The sequence below is a fragment of the Acinonyx jubatus genome, chromosome A1 (assembly GCF_027475565.1).
Source record: "Acinonyx jubatus isolate Ajub_Pintada_27869175 chromosome A1, VMU_Ajub_asm_v1.0, whole genome shotgun sequence".
NCBI classification, from domain to species: Eukaryota; Metazoa; Chordata; class Mammalia; order Carnivora; family Felidae; genus Acinonyx; species Acinonyx jubatus.
The window spans coordinates 99,836,633-99,852,307 of NC_069380.1; the positions used below are offsets into that span (position 1 = coordinate 99,836,633).

A 15,675-nucleotide genomic window follows, 5' to 3' on the forward strand; every position below is an offset into this window, starting at 1 on the left:
CATTATATATATATATATTTTAGAAAGCAATATTATTTTTTAACGTTTATTATTTTTGAGAGAGAGAGAGACAGAGCACCAGCAGGGGACAGGTAGAGAGAGAGGGACAGAGAGAGAATCCCAAGCAGGCCCCACAGCTGTCAGCACAGAACCTGATGTGGGGCTCGAACTCACGAACCGTGAGATCACGACCTGAGCCGAAGCCAAGAGTAGGACGCTTTACCTACTGAGCCACTCAGGCACCTGTCTTCCTGTTTCTCGCTTTAGCCCTCATTTTGGTGGATCTACGGAGTAGTTTCCTGAAAACAGATACATAGAAACCATACTTTTGAGACTTTATTTTAGTTTTCTTCTTAATAGATAATTTAACCAAGTATATGTTGAGAATGATTTTCTCTAGAACTTTGAAGACAGTGCCTCATTGTCTTTCAGCTTCCAGTGTTGCTGTTGAGAATTCCAAAGCCATTCTGTTTTCTAATCCGTTGTGTATGAGCTGTTTGCCACCCCAACCCTGCCGCCCCTCTGGACTCCATAAGGTCTTTTGTCCCTAGTGTTCTGGAATCTTAACAGAGATTTGCTGTTGTGTATGTCTGTTTTAATCCAGTATGGGTGCTTTCAGTCTGGAAACCTGACATACAGTTCTGGAAATTCTCTTGAATTGTTTCACTCATGATGTCTTCCCTTCTGTATTCTCTGTCTTCTCTTTCTGGAAGACGCATCATTTGGATATTGGATATCCCGGACTTGGGCCAATATTTTTCTTTCTTATTTTCCATTTCTGTCGTTTTTTTCTACTCTCTGATTATACTTCTTTGTTTTGTGATCATTCCTATTTTTTTTTTAATGTTTATTTATTTTGGGGGCACCTGGGTGGCTCAGTCGTTTAAGCATCTGACTTTGGCTCAGGTCATGATCTCACAGTTCACGAGTTCGAGCCCCGCTTCAGGCTCCGTGGTGACAGCTTAGAGCCTGGAACCTCCTTCAGATTCTGTGTCTCCCTCTCTATCTGCCCCTTCCCTGCTCAAGCTCGCTCTCTCTCTCTCTCTCTCTCAGAAATAAACATTAAAAAATTATTTTATGTTTATTTTTGAGAGAGCAAGTGGGGGAGGGGCAGTAAGAGAGGGAGACACAGAATCTGAAGCAGGCTCTGTGCTGACAGGAGAGAGCCCCATGCGGGGCGCAAACTCGTGAACCATGAGATCATGACCTGAGCTGGAGTCAGACACGGAACTGACCAGGAATTCAGGTGCCCCTGACCGGTCCTATCTTTAAGGCCTGTATCTCTCTGAGAATGTTACTTTTTATTGTACTTTTTAAAGTTCTTTTCCTCCCTGTTTCTGTATCCTCAAAATTATTTTCTCTATTTTGGACTCTCTTTCACGTTAGATGCTTTCCTCAGATACCTATTAATCACTGAATGCCTCTTCACGTTTAGCAGTGAAACATGTTTAGCAGCGAAAGCCAGTTGGGTGCTCTGAGCATAGTCATGGGACCTGTGAGATTTAAGCATCACTGAAGAGTGATCTCACTGAGCTGTTTGTAGGAAATTTCCAATGTGGGTGTCTCCAGATTTCTCCTCTTGGGCTGGTCAGATTTTCCAGAGAATGCTTTTCCTGTTTCCTGCCTGGAAGGTAGGAAAGTTTTCAACGTTCATCGTTCGGCATGTATATTGCCACCACCCCCAGACCCTCAGACAGGGTGTCAACTTACAATGTGAGGACTCTGTCTTCTCCCCTCTCTTGAGGACATAACCTCCAGCATGTCTAGAACAGCATGGAGGTGAGGAGGTGACGAAGGAAGGGGTCTTCCCGATTCTCAGCTAGGTGTCACTCCATCTTCCGAGTTGTAGCCAGCCCCCTCCCATTCTGGGAGGCACCTGCTGTTCCCTGTTGCTGTGCCTTTGACTGCTGTGCTGTGTAAATCAGGCTGGTTTTCAGCTTTCCCATTGAAATTCAGCTTTTTCTTGTTTGCTACAACAGTTACTTCTCATCCATCTGCTTTGTAGCTCACAAATATCTTGTTGCTGTTCTCTCTTCTCCTGTTTTCCCTATTTTTATGGGTGTAAGGGAAAAAAAGGGAAAGTTCCTTGTAGTTTTACTGGGGCTGGAGGAAAACGTGAAATCAGTTATGGATGTTCAATTTGCTATCGGAACCCAGAGCTCTCTAGATAGGTTTTCTTTGTTTCTTTTTTTTAACGGCAATGGAGTATTCATTGTGTGGTTTCACTGTGGCCTCTGTCCTTAGCTCGTACATTTCTTGCCTTGGGGGAAGCCAGCCTCCATGTTTTCCGGATATGCAGAGGGACAGACGGAAAGATCCAAGAGGCCAGGAGCGGAGGCCTCCTGCCAGTGACCAACATGAACTTGCCAGGCATGTGAGTGGCCCACCTCGTTGGTGGGTCCCATAGTGCAGTAAGTAGACTCTGGAGATGACTGAGCCTTGGTGGATATTTTGACGGCAGCCAAAGCTGCTCCCAGATTCCTGACCCATAGAAACTGTGAGAGATGATAAGTATTAATTGCTAAATTGTGGCGGGAGGTAATTTGTTATGTGCTAATAAACATTCAACACGGATCTTTGGGCCCAATTGAATTCTTCTGGGAAACGCCTGTTCGAACTGTGAACATTTCCTATTATGCTGTTAAAAAAATTGTGCATTCTTTACGTGTATAATGTACATTAGTCCTCTGTTATACAGGTTGAAAATATTTCTCTCTGCTTGTTGAATGTTTTTTTAAACTTTATCCTCTTTGGCTTACATTGAAATTGACCTTTGAACGACATGGGTTTGAACTGTGCGGGTCCACTTACACGTGGAATTTTTTATAAATACAGTATATTATGGTACCTGTATTTTCTTTCTTATGATTTTAACATTTTCTTTTCTCTAAGCTTTCTTTATTGAAAGAATACTGTATATAATACATCTAACATACAAAATGTGTAATTGAAGGTTTATGTTCTGGGTAAGGCTTCTAGTCAAGAGTAAGCTATAAGTACTTTAGTTTTTTGGGAGTCAAAAGTAATACGTGGATCAAAAAAGATTTTTTTAATGTTTATTTTTGAGAGAGAGAGACAGACAGAGTGTGAGCGGGGGAGAGGCAGAGAGAGAGTGAGATACAGAATCCGAAGCAGGGTCCAGGCTCCGAGCTGTCAGCACAGAGCCCCACGCGAGGCTCAAATCCACGAACCGCAAGATCATGACCTGAGCTGAAGTCGGACGCTTAACTGAGTGAGCCACCCAGGCACCCCAAGTTATACATGGATTTTTAACTGCAGGGGGAGTCAGTGCTCCTAACCCCTATTTTATTCAGGGGTCAAGTGTAATTTTAAATCTTTATCTAGTCTAAAATAGCTTTCCATTAATTTCTTTGACATTTTGTATATTGTAATAAGAAGATTTCGTCCACATGAAGGTTTTTATAGCTTTGCTTTTTCATAGAGATTTTTACTCTATATGGAATTAATTTTTAATTTTTTTTTAACGTTTATTTATTTTTGAGACAGGGAGAGACAGCATGAACAGGGGAGGGTCAGAGAGAGAGGGAGACACAGAATCTGAAACAGGCTCCAGGCTCTGAGCTGTCGGCACAGAGCCTGACGCGGGGCTCGAACTCACGGACCGCGAGATCATGACCTGAGCCGAAGTGGGATGCTTAACCGACTGAGCCACCCAGGCGCCCCTGGAATTCATTTTTAAAACCTATTTTATTTTTCTTTCAAATGGATAGCCAGTTGTCTATAAACTCTTCTCTATACCATTTATCTAAACACCATTTATTTTTAACATAGGTTGAAATTTTACAATTTAAACATTTATGAAAGCTAAGTAAATACCATTTGTTGACCACTCCCCCCCCCCACCCCCCCCCATGAGTTTGAAATAACACTGTGTGGTTCATGCTACATTGCCGTATATTCAGGGATCCGTTTCCGGACTACCTGGGTCCCTGGAGCATTGTCTCATTCGGTTCCAGGATGACCCTGGCTTCATTACAGACTCTCCCTGACCTATGCTGGTTTAGCTCAAGAGTTTTTGCCTTTTCCTGGTGCCAAAGCAATACCCATTCTTCACATTTTGAATTTGCACCTTCTCTCAGGTTGATGATGTGCAGTATGATACTCTCTTGTGATGCCGGGCGGCCATAGCTCCCAATCGACCAGGAGATCACACGGGTGAACAACTAACACACCTACAGCATTCTTTTTTTTTTTTTTTTAAGTGTTCCATACAGTATTCAATAAATTCCAGGAGATAGTCAATACTTGGTTATAAAACAGTCTTTGTGTTTGATGATTTTTCCCAAATGTAGATTAACAGAAACATTCTGGACATGTTCTGGACATCGTGGGCTAAGACTCGATGTTCACTAGGTTAAGCAAGTATTAAATGCATTTTTGGCTTAACACTATTTTCAGCTGATAATGGGTTTCTCAGGACATAACCCCATTGTAAGTCAAAGAAGGTCTGTGTTATGGCTTTATAATGTTTTGATGTCCTGTAAATTAACTTATGCCTTCATTCATTTTTCTTCTTGTTCAAACTTGCCCTGACTATTCACTTTTCATGTGAATTTTAGAACCAGCTTGTCACTTTTCTTAGCTTATTGGGGTTTTAATTGCCTTGACTTTATAAATCATATTGGTGAAATCTCCTATCTTTAAAATAATTGATTCTTTCCATCTGGGAACATGTTGTAACTATTTGCAGACCTTTCTTTATGTCCTTTAATAAAGTTTTTTATGTTTCTTCAAAAGGTCTTGAACATTTATTGTAAAGTTTATCGTTAGACATTATAAGTTTTAAAGGTTGTTACTGGTGATATCTTTTGTTTTTCCCAATGTTGTTTTCTAACTGATTAATGTTAGTGTGTAAGAAAGCTATTGTATAAGAAATCTACTGATTAGTTTATATTGATTTAATATATGGTGCCTTATGAAACTTTAATTAATTCTAATAATTTTTTTAGTTGACTGTGTTCTATGTAGAGTTCATCTACACATAACCTTGGTTTTCTTTCTTCCTATCCAATATCTGTATCTCTTAGGTCTTTTACCTAAGGTCTTATTTCACTGGCTTCCAGCAAAATGTGAAAGAACAGTTGTGATACACTTATTGGTACTGTTATGATGTCTCCTCATATAATGCTGAATAGATTTGCTGTGGGATTATGGTAGTTAACCTTTATTAAGCTAAAGGTGGGCGCTGGGGTGGTTCAGTCTGTTAAGCGTGCAACTCTTGATCTCAGCTCAGGTCATGATCTCATGGTTCATGAGATCAGGCCCTGTGTCGGGCTCTGTGCTGACAGTGTGGAGCCTGCTTGGGATTCTCTCTCTCCCTCTCTCTCTGCCCCTTGCCAACTCATGCACATGATTCCCTCTCTCTCTCTCTCTCTCTCAAAATAAATGCTAAGCTTTAAAAGAAAAAAAAAGATGTTTCTAGCTCTTCCTAGTCTAAGAATTATTAGGAAGTGGTACACTGATTTATTAATGATTTTTTAGGATTCGTTGAAATATTCATTTGGTTTTTTTTCTTTTCTAATATGATGCTAAGAAATGTGTCAACCCATTTCCTAATGTTTAGGAAATCCACCAACATAACCACCTTTATGTTGCTGGGATAAATCTTATTTGGTCATGATGTATTAGTCTTATAATTGAGTGTTGAATATGTAATACATTCCTGATAGATTTTGGTCAAAACTTCTAATATAGTGGTGCCTGGCTGGTTCAGTCGTTAGACCATTCAACTCTTGAACTCAGGTCAAAAACTAATATAAGTTGGTGTTTTAAGTAGTTTATATTGCTAAAATATATTTCTACCCAGTATTATGTAAATATGGTATTTTTACTATAAGAGTTTTATACCTGGATTCTAACAGAATTTTATTATTTTGGTTATGCAAATTTTTTGCTTTTGTTTAAAAAAATTTTTTTGAACATTTAATTTTGAGACACAGAGACAGAGTGTGAGCAGGGGAGGGGCAGAAAGAGAGGGAGACACAGAATCCAAAGCAGGCTCCAGGCTCTGAGCTGTGAGCACAGAGCCCGACATGGGGTTCAAACTCAGGAACGGTGAGATCATGACCTGAGCTGAAGTCAGAGCTTAACCAACTGAGCCAGCCAGGTGCCCCATATTTTTTACTTTTATTAACAGATACTAACTGTTCAATGTCTTACGTATGTATTTGCCATGTATTTTTATTAAGGTTCTGAGAAAAAATTTAGCTGGCTTGTCTCTGATCGTAGAGTAAGTCTAAAAATTATGTAGGAACAACAGGATAAAATAGTTGCCATGTTCTCTTTAGTGTTCTTCTTTTCTCCCCTTCTTAGTGGTTACTCACATAATTTGGTTAGAAATGTAGCCTGGGTGGCTCAGTCAGTTAATCATCGACTTGATTTAGGCTCAGGTCATGATCTCATAGTCCTGAGATCAAGCCTCACATCTGACTCCATTAAGATTCTCTCTTTTCCTCTCCCTCTGTCCCTCTTCTGGTCCCAATCATACTCTGTCTCTCCCTCTCCCCCTCACACCCCCCAAAAAAAGAAAGAAAGAAAAAGAAAAGAAATTTAGCTCTTTAAAAAAATTAAGGTCTTCTATTAGCTAGGAATTTCATAGTTACTTATTTGTCTAAGCCTCAATTACGCCATCTATAATAACTGAAATAATAGCGATACCACTTATGGCTGAGCCGATAGACCCCAAGAACACACCCACATATTGGATTTTCAGCAAGGCAAAATTAAATTATACACAGCTATTAGAATACAGCAAATAGGTTTCACTTGGACCGTTCTGTCAGATCTTCATAGATCCACACATTTCTGCCTGTTCAGTTCAACAGGTAAACAGGTGAGCGATGCCAGACAAAAATGTATATGCCACGTTACTAGCAGGCTTTGGGGTAGGAGAGTGTAGAAAGCATGCTAAAAGTTTGCTCAGCAATCTCTAGCACAAGGATTTTATGATTGCATAATCCTGTTACATTAACCACTGAGACTTTTTTTTAAAGATTTTATTTATTTATTTATTTATTTATCTATTTATTTAGGGTTTATTCATTTTTCAGAGACAGAGAGACAGAGCATGAGTGGGGGAGGGGCAGAGCGAGGGGGAGACACAGAATCCAAAGTAGGCTCTAGGCTGTGACCTGTCAGCACAGAGCCCCACGTGGGGCTCGAACCCGCAAGCCATGAGATCATGACCTGAGCTGACGTCGGATGCTTAACCGACCCAGCCCCCCAAGTGCCCCTATTTTATTCAATTTTTTTAAACTTTAAGACTCATGATTTTTTTTTCCAATAATCTCCACACCCAACATGGGGCTCAAACTCAAAACCCCGAGATCAAGAGTCCTATGCTCTTCTGACTGAGCCAACCTGGCACCTCACCATTATTATTCAAAAAAAAAAAAAAAAGAAAGAAAGAAACACAAGACAGGGTGTGCCTTGGGTGGCTCAGTCAGTTAAGCATCCAACTCTTGATTTCGGTTCAGGTCATGAAATCATGGTTCATGAGTTTGAGCCCAGTGTTGGGCTCTGTGCTGACCGCACACAGCCTGCTTGGGATTTTTTCTCCGTCTCTCTCTCTCTGCCCTACCTCCTTCTCTCTCTCAAAATAAATAAAAACAAACTTCAACAACAACAACAAAAAAGAAACACTACCTCTTAGTTCTTTCAAGTCCTACAGCAGATCACACCTCCTCATGGGGTTATCAGAAAGCTTAATACTGAGACAGGGTAGTTAATAGCATCTGCCATAGTACCTGCTGCATTCTGCTGCTTTTGTAGAGATTATTTATTTTTTATTTATTTTTTTTAACGTTTTATTTATTTTTGAGACAGGGAGAGACAGAGCACGAACAGGGGAGGGTCAGAGAGAGGGAGACACAGAATCCGAAACAGGCTCCAGGCTCTGAGCGGTCAGCACAGAGCCTGATGCGGGGCTCGAACTCACGGGCCCCGAGATCATGACCCGAGCCAAAGTCGGCCGCTTAACCGACTGAGCCACCCAGGCGCCCCTGTAGAGATTATTTAAATGCTTATGCAAGACTTTCAAGAAAAATGTGCCAAGCAAAGTGCCAAGCGGGGGATAAAAAAAATGTTTTTAAAGGTATATGCCCTAAAACCTACTGGGTGAGGCAGAGAAGTGAAACACAAAACACCCAGTGATAGTCACCAGAGGCTTAAGAGAACCTATAAACCAGGCTCTAAACTCAGACAGCATGGTGTCCATAGAGCTGTTTCCTAACATGAGATGGTGCTGGCCAGCAGAAGAAAAGAGGAAGACGAGTCTGGTCACGGGGCACAGATTTCTGCTGAGGCATGGAGTTCTGAGGGGGGGATGCTGGAGTCGCAAGTGTGTGGGTCAGCGGTCAGGTCTTCAGATGAGGCTAATGAGGTTTTGTAGGTCCACATCAGGCCCGTTCTTTCTTTTTTTTTTTTTTTTTTTAACGTTTGCTATTGAGAGAGAGAGAGAGAGAGAGAGACAGACAGACAGAGCATGAGCATGGGAGGGGCAGAAAGAGGGGAGACAAAGAATGTGAAGCAGGCTCCAGGCTCTGAGCTGTCAGCCGAGATCATGACCTGAGCCGAAGTCTGATGCTTAATCTACTGAGCCACCCAGGCAACCTGCACATCAGCCAAGTTCTTAAAGGAAGGGGCCTGATGCTTTGTCTTTTCCCATGATTTGGGGGCTCAGGATAAACTTCAGAGCTTACCAAGTTGCAATGCCCCTGGCCTCCAGAGCAAACAGAGTTGGAAGCACATGTTTAGGGGCACTTGGCTGGCTCTGAGGATATAGAGTGTGGGACTCTTTGATCTGTGGGTTGACAATAGAGTGTGGGACTTTTTGATCTCTGGGTTGTGAGGTTGAGAAGCTGATTGCCTGCAGCCCCAAAGCTCACTGGCTGGTCACTTCATAATGTGACCCCACAAGTCACCTCCAAGTTTCTATTCTGCTCCATGCTTTATTTATTTATTTTTTACCGTTTATTTATTTTTAAGACAGCATGAGCGGGGCAAAGGCAGGGAGAGAGGGGGACACAGAATCCGAAGCAGGCTCCAGGCCCTGAGCTGTGAGCACGGAGCCGGACGTGGGGCTGGAACCCACAAATTGAGAGATCATGACCTGAGCCAAAGGCAGACGCCTAACCGACTGAGCCACCCAGGCGCCCCTCCATGCTTTAAGGCAGAGTTTGCAAAGGTAATCTGCTAACATTTCATCTGTTAGGCACTTTCAGCTTATCTGGTCCTGGCCTGAAGAGCACATTCGGGCCCTCTCTTTTCTTTTCTTCCTTCTCTTTTCTTCCTCGTGTGTGTGTCTGTCTTCTGGTTAAAACGCCACAGATACTCAGAGGCAGTATTTTAGAATTGGACCTAGAAGCCAGAACGTGGGTGTCTGTGGCTCGCTGACTTTCAGGTTCAGTATTACAATACCATCCCCAGCTTCGCGGGCGAACTCAGAACGAGACGCTGACCTTGGACTCTAAGGCAAATAGAAAAGTCTGGGTAAAAAGTTGGGAGGGTTCGCTGCTGTTCCTGCCAGCCGAGAGTTAAAAACGAAAACCCAAGCATCCGAAACCGAACCCAGGAGCTCCATGCTTTTCTGTCGCCCGCGGTCCCGCCATCCGCTCGGGTGGCGTCTCGGGAACTGCAGACACAGCTCGGGCGGGCGCCCGAAGGACAGGGAGCGCCCGGGTGCGGCCCGGTCCCGGCGCCTGGCGCGGAGGCGCGCACACCCCTTTTCTGCAGACTCACAGGTTTGCAGGCCCCGCCTCCTCCGGGCCCAGCTCCGCTCCGCCGCCCTACGGGCCCGGACCCGGGAGCCCAGAGCCCCGCGCCCTCCGCCGCGGAGGGCCCCCAGCTCCCCGCCCCGTGCCCCCAGGAGCGCGGCGCGCCAGTGGTGCGCCGGGGGCGGCGGCGGCGGCGGCTCCAGGCCGGGCCGCGCAGCCTGTGGGTCCCGGGGGCGCAGGGCAGGGAGGCGGGGCGCTCGGCCGGGGGCGGAGCTGCGGCCGCGAGCCCGCCCCCCGCTCGCCCTCCGCCGGCCGGCTGGCGCGGCCATGGAGGTCTACATCCCGTCCTTTCGCTACGAGGAGAGCGACCTGGAGCGGGGATACACGGTAGGCGCGGGCCGCGGCCGGACAGGGCCCCCGAGCGGGGCCCGCGGCTGCTGAGCGCGGTGGTGCCCCCGGCCGCCGCCCGCCCTGCGCGGGGGGTCCCCGGGCTGCCCTCCCTTCCCCCGGGCCTGAGCCTGGGCTGCGCCCAGGCGCGGTTGTCAGGGAGACGGGGCCCCCTCCGCGGCGCGGCGGCCCGGATTCGCTCCCTTCCCCCTCCCGGCCCCGCTCCGGGCCTCGGGGCAGGAGCGCGGGGAGTCCAGCCCTCGTGCGCCGCGCTCGCCATTCTCCCCGCCGCTCGCCCTCTGCAGCCCGGGGTGGGCTGCGTTCGTGTCTGGCACGGCTGCCCCCTCTCCGCCCAGACAGGAGTGGCTTCGCGGCGGATTGATGTCCGTTTCCAAGTTCCGTGCGTCCATTCAGATGGAAAACGTGCTAATTAAAAAAAAATCATTTGTAGCGATTTATTAAAGCCCGAGTGAGCACGTGTGTTGCTTTTAGATAGCTTCCAAAGTTTTTTTTTTTTTTTTTCCTCTCCTCGTTCTGCAGTGCCTTGAGATGGCATCATCAGGTACTTTCTGAGCACCTGTTCCGTACCTGAGACTGATCCCTGAGAACTGAGAAACAGGGCCCCTCATCTCAGGCTTGGAAGAGTGTGTCGGGAGGGCGAGGGAGGGCCTGGGACCTTTGGGCAACGAGTTCAGTAAGTAAAGTGTGGGTGGTTGATTTCCCAGTGAACGTAGGCACCTTTATCTAGACCATCATTGCTAAAGGGAGAAATTCCTCATGCTGGTTGGACCTTGAAAGAATTTTATTTCCAGTTGTTAAAGAGCAGGTAGGCAGAGAAGATTGCAGAGGGCAGCCTGAAAGGAGTGATCACATTATTCGGCTCTAACTCACTTGCTAAACACCAGAGACTTTAATTCGCAGGCAAGGGTTTGAACCTTTCTCTCCTCTAAACATTCCTGGGTTTTGGTGACAGCCTATTTGGAACCTTGTGTGTTTTCATAGGGAGGATTAAATCTACCTCTCAAGAGAATTTTGAGAATTAAGAGCAGTGATTAAAAAAAAAAATCAGGGAGTATGTGGGATTTTAGGATTAAGTAGACCTCTGGGTTTAGGTGTCCCAAAAGAAGCACTCAGAGTGCCTTCCTTTGGGGAGGAAACTACAACTGGGGAGGGTGGGGGAGGGCAGAGCTGAGATCTGTTTGGCCATTATTTATATAAATAAGTCTTTACAATGAATTGACATTTGGTTAAATATTGTCTATTTTGCTTAAAAAGGGCGGGTGTGTGTGTGTGTGTGTGTGTGTGTGTGTGTGTGAGATTGAATTTAAGCTTGAACGTATACAAACCCTTTTCCTTAAAGCCTTGAAACCTGGGTTGTCTTTAATTCTTCCAGATAGGTCACTTCCCCCATCAGCATCAACAGTCATGGAGGGCTTACCATCTTGGGGACATTCTTTAGGATCTGAAGATCATAGTCTGGTTGTTGGGTCATTTTTAGATGAGGGCGGTCTCAGTAATCCAAACTAAAGTTAGTTACTTCCCCAAAGAAGCGCTTTCAAATCAACATTAAGGCTTTTTGGCCATTAGCGATTCTCTTACTGCATCTGTGTTTTCCCACACTGTTTTCAAATACCTTTTCCTGACTTGTATTACTACCAGGCATGTGCCAGGTTGTGAATTAAATCGATTTGGAAGGAGCCCGTTTCTTGGTCAACTTGGCAGTGTGAAGGTTGCCTATGTGATGACAGTTGGCGTGCTTTTTAAAAGTTAACTTTTTACAAAAATCCCATCTCCTTTAGACTGGTAACCATATTGTTAAGATACCACTGCAAATGAATTTTTTTTTTCCTCTATGAGTCTAGGAAGCAGCTATTGGATACTTTGTTCCCTCTGAGCAGCTATTTTGTAACTGCTCAGCAGTTACTCATTTAGCAAATATTAACTGAATGCCTGCTCCCTGTCCGTATTCTAGGTCCTGGGAATTTAGCAGCGGATAATATTTCGCCTTTAACAAACCCTCAGAATTTAAAAATACGATCGCAGGTTGCTCAACAAGAAACTTGTGAAATAATGGATACTTCGGAGTAAAGCACATCTTTTTACTCTAGTGATTATGTGTGTTTTAAATTTAAGAAATAGTGTGCTCAAACAAATTCAGTGATACGAGGTTCATTGTAGCGAAGTGTGGTTCTATCTCCTTGCTTCTAATCCCTTGCCCTAAAGACGTAAAACGTGGGGGTGCTGTCTTAGAGACTTTTCTGTTTGCCCTGAAAACATGATGCTTTTTTCCCCTTAGAATAAGTTGTAAGATTCATCCTACAACATGGATAGCCGATATGGATAGGTCTGTCTCCTCCTAGCTACTAGCAAAGGATCTTCCTCTTAAGGAATACTCCATCCTTTGTTTACCCAGATCTCTTGTTCATGGCGACTGGCATTTGCTTCTAATTTTTAAAACATTTTTTTTAATCTTTATTTTGAGAAAGAGCAAGTGGGGAGGGGCAGAGAGAGAGAGACAGAGACAGAGAGAGAATCCCAAGCAGGCTTCACACTGTCAGCATGGAGCCTGATGCCATACAGGGGCTCGAACTCATGAACCATGAGGTCATGACCTGAGCTGATAACAAGAGTGGGACACTTAACCACCTGAGCCACCCAGGTGCTTGGACATTTGCTTCTCATTTTTAGCACCTGTGTCAAATGTTGGCCTGAGAAATCCCCATACATGCTTTTTTTATGTCTACTACTAGAACCTACCTAGAACCTTAACTAGAAGTGGTACTTCTGGGCTGTTTAAAGTTTTTATAGATATTGCTCCATTGTTATTTTAAAAAAAAATTATACAAACTTATGCTCCATGTACAAGGTAATTTACCTTTAAAGAGTGAAATTTTGCCCTTTGAGCACTTGAACATTGACTGTGGGCTTGCATGATGTCGAGAGGGGAATTGAAAGGTGCAGGGGTGTTGTTCCTTAGGGACTCTCAGCCTGGAGGGACAAGGTAGGAAAGGGCTAGGGTGCCCTGGTGTTCGCAGGGCAGAGGGAGAGGGCACTTGTGCTCTGCCTTAGGGTGGTGTGCGGGGATGGGGCCGGCGGAGGGCGGGGGCAGCTGCTTAGGAATGCTGACTTTAGAAATCAGGTGAGGTTTTTGCTGACATTGTGAAGTCTAGAAGGAGGAATTGCAGGGCAAAAATCTCATCTTAAGGGCAAGGCATTTTAAGCTCCCAGATTTAAACAAACAAGCAAACAAACAAGCTGGGAGGAGGGGTGCTTGTAAATCATTTAAGTTTATAAAGAAGCCTGAGAGGATATTCTAACAAAATTCACATGCACTCAAGTAGTACTTCATTGGTGGGTTATTCTCTACCCACCTTGTGTCCCCATAGCTTATTTGTTGGCTCTCTGTTTCCCTGCAAGGCTCTACACTTTTTAAGACTCAGTGTCCGTCTCCACAGCTGTATTCCAGTACAGGGCCTATCACATAGTCAGAATTCAGTACATGTGCATTGAGTAAATAATGAGTGATTGAGTCTTCTAATAGGAGACGAACACCAGAAGAACAGTGATTACGAGGCGTGAAGCAGCTCACTGGGTGGGTGGGGGTCTGGGTGCAGACTGGAGTTTCTAGCAGCAGCAGGGATTACTGCAGGGTGACTCCTGACCCTCGAGAGAGGTGGGGAGAGACCAGCTCAGTAGCCTTGAGAGCTGTAAAGAACTGTGGACTTCAGCTCCGGACTTTGGGAAGTCGTTGGAGGATTTTAAGGAAGGAAGTAAATACAGGATGATGAGCTTTGCATTTAGAAAGTGGACCCTGGAGCATTAATCATTTAAGGAATGCTAGCAGAAGGACCAGAAAGGAGAGAGGGTGAGAGCCTGAACTAAAGGCATCTGGGAAGGGAAAGGGGAAAACGCCAACCTCCAGGGCCTGGCGACTGGACGTGAGGCAACAGTGGTGACTCCCGTGGATGCCGTTGCTGTTGACCAAATCAGAGCAGAAGCAAGGAGGAAACTTCGTTTGGGCCGGATGTATTGAGGTTTTTGTGATTGATGAGGCTGCTCAGTTTTGGAGCTCAGGATAGAGGTCTGGGCTAGAAATACGCTCTAGGTGGTCGTTCAGCACAAAAGATGAAAAAGTATCAGAGTTGATGCTCTTCCCAGGAAGAGCATGTGAAGAAAGATGGTGGGCTGAAAGTAAACTCCTAGAGTCTGCCCGAGCAAGGATGTCTCAGCACTGCATCCTGAGGGAGGAGGGGGAAGGAAGCAAAGGGGTGGGAAGAGAGAGAACGGTAGGTGCTTTACCGCAAGGAGGGTGCTGTTGATGGCTGAGTGGCCTTGTAAGGATGTTGGACAGTTCGTTGGATGTGGTGGTAAGCAGGTCCCCGGGGGCGGGGTGGGGGACAGCGTAGGCTACTGTTTTCAGGTTTCAGGTATGTTGTCGCTAAAAGTAGCAACACCAGAATTGCTACCTAGGTAGCAACACAAAAGTTGAATGTATTAGATTTCATTTTTTATAGCTGTGAAAAAAGGCATTGAATTAGGTGGTTTTTCGAGTTTGCTTTAACTATATGTGACTGTGTTATATGTGTCTGTGTTATGGTTATACAAATCTTTTTCTTGGATTCTGGACTCTCACTGATGTACCTGATGTATCATGCTTTTTTTTTTTTTTTTTTTTTTTTTACTACATAAGGCAGCTTCATACATACATGATCATAATGTTGAGATATGTGTACGGAACATTATTGTTTTAATACTTTATGGAATAGGGGCATCCGGGTGCTCAGTTAAGCATCCGACTTCAGCTCAGCTCATGATCTCGCGGTTTGTAGGTTCAAGCCCCACATCAGGCTCTGTGCTGACAGCTCAGAGCCTGGAGCCTGCTTCAGATTCTATGTCTCCCTCCCTCTCTGCTCCTCTGCCACTTGTGCTCTCTCTCTTTCGCTCTCTCTCTCTCAAATTCATCTCAAAGATGAATAAACATTAAAAATTTTTTGGATGGACGCCTGGGTGGCTCAGTCGGTTAAATGCCCAACTTCGGCTCAGGTCACGATCTCACGGCTTGTGGGTTCAAGCCCCATGTAGGGCTCTGGGCTGACAGCTGGGATCCTGGAGCCTGCTTCTGTTTCTGGTTCTCCCTCTCTCTGCTCCTCCTCCGCTTGCACGTGCACACTCTCTCAAAAATAAACGTTAAAAAAATTAAAAAAATTTAAGAATACTTTATGGATTAAAATACAAAAAATAGAACAACATGAGGAATCATTTACTCATTACTCACTTTCAATATTTTAACTTATTACTTCATTTGTCGCCCCTTATTTTTCATTTTTTTAAAATTCTGGAATATTTTAAAAACAAATCTAATATATAATTTCACCTGTAACCATTTCACTTAGGATATCCAACAAGTAAAGACTTAAAAAAAAAAAACCTATAACCAAAATGTCAGTATTGTCACACAATTATCGACACCTTAATATCATTCCAGTTCTCAATTCTTTTTGTTGTTTTTTAGTATAACCCCAAAGCACGTATTGCCTTGGAATTAACAGTGATC

General features: G+C 44.6%; 1 protein-coding gene across 4 annotated transcripts in view; it reads left to right on the top strand.

Moving 5' to 3' along the window:
• Positions 1-9,019: 9,019 nt before the first annotated feature.
• SNX24 (sorting nexin 24) overlaps positions 9,020-15,675 on the top strand; it is a 180,241-nt gene continuing 173,585 nt past the window's right edge. Inside the window, exon 1 of one of the 4 annotated variants that reach the window (XM_053220286.1) lies at positions 9,020-9,761. In XM_053220286.1, the coding sequence (XP_053076261.1) occupies positions 9,600-9,761 (162 nt within the window). In that variant the 5' untranslated portion in view covers positions 9,020-9,599. Of the gene's footprint in view, positions 9,762-9,823; positions 10,122-15,675 lie in introns of those variants that run through there. The other 3 variants (XM_053220288.1, XM_053220289.1, XM_027076822.2) reach the window with 3 other exon arrangements.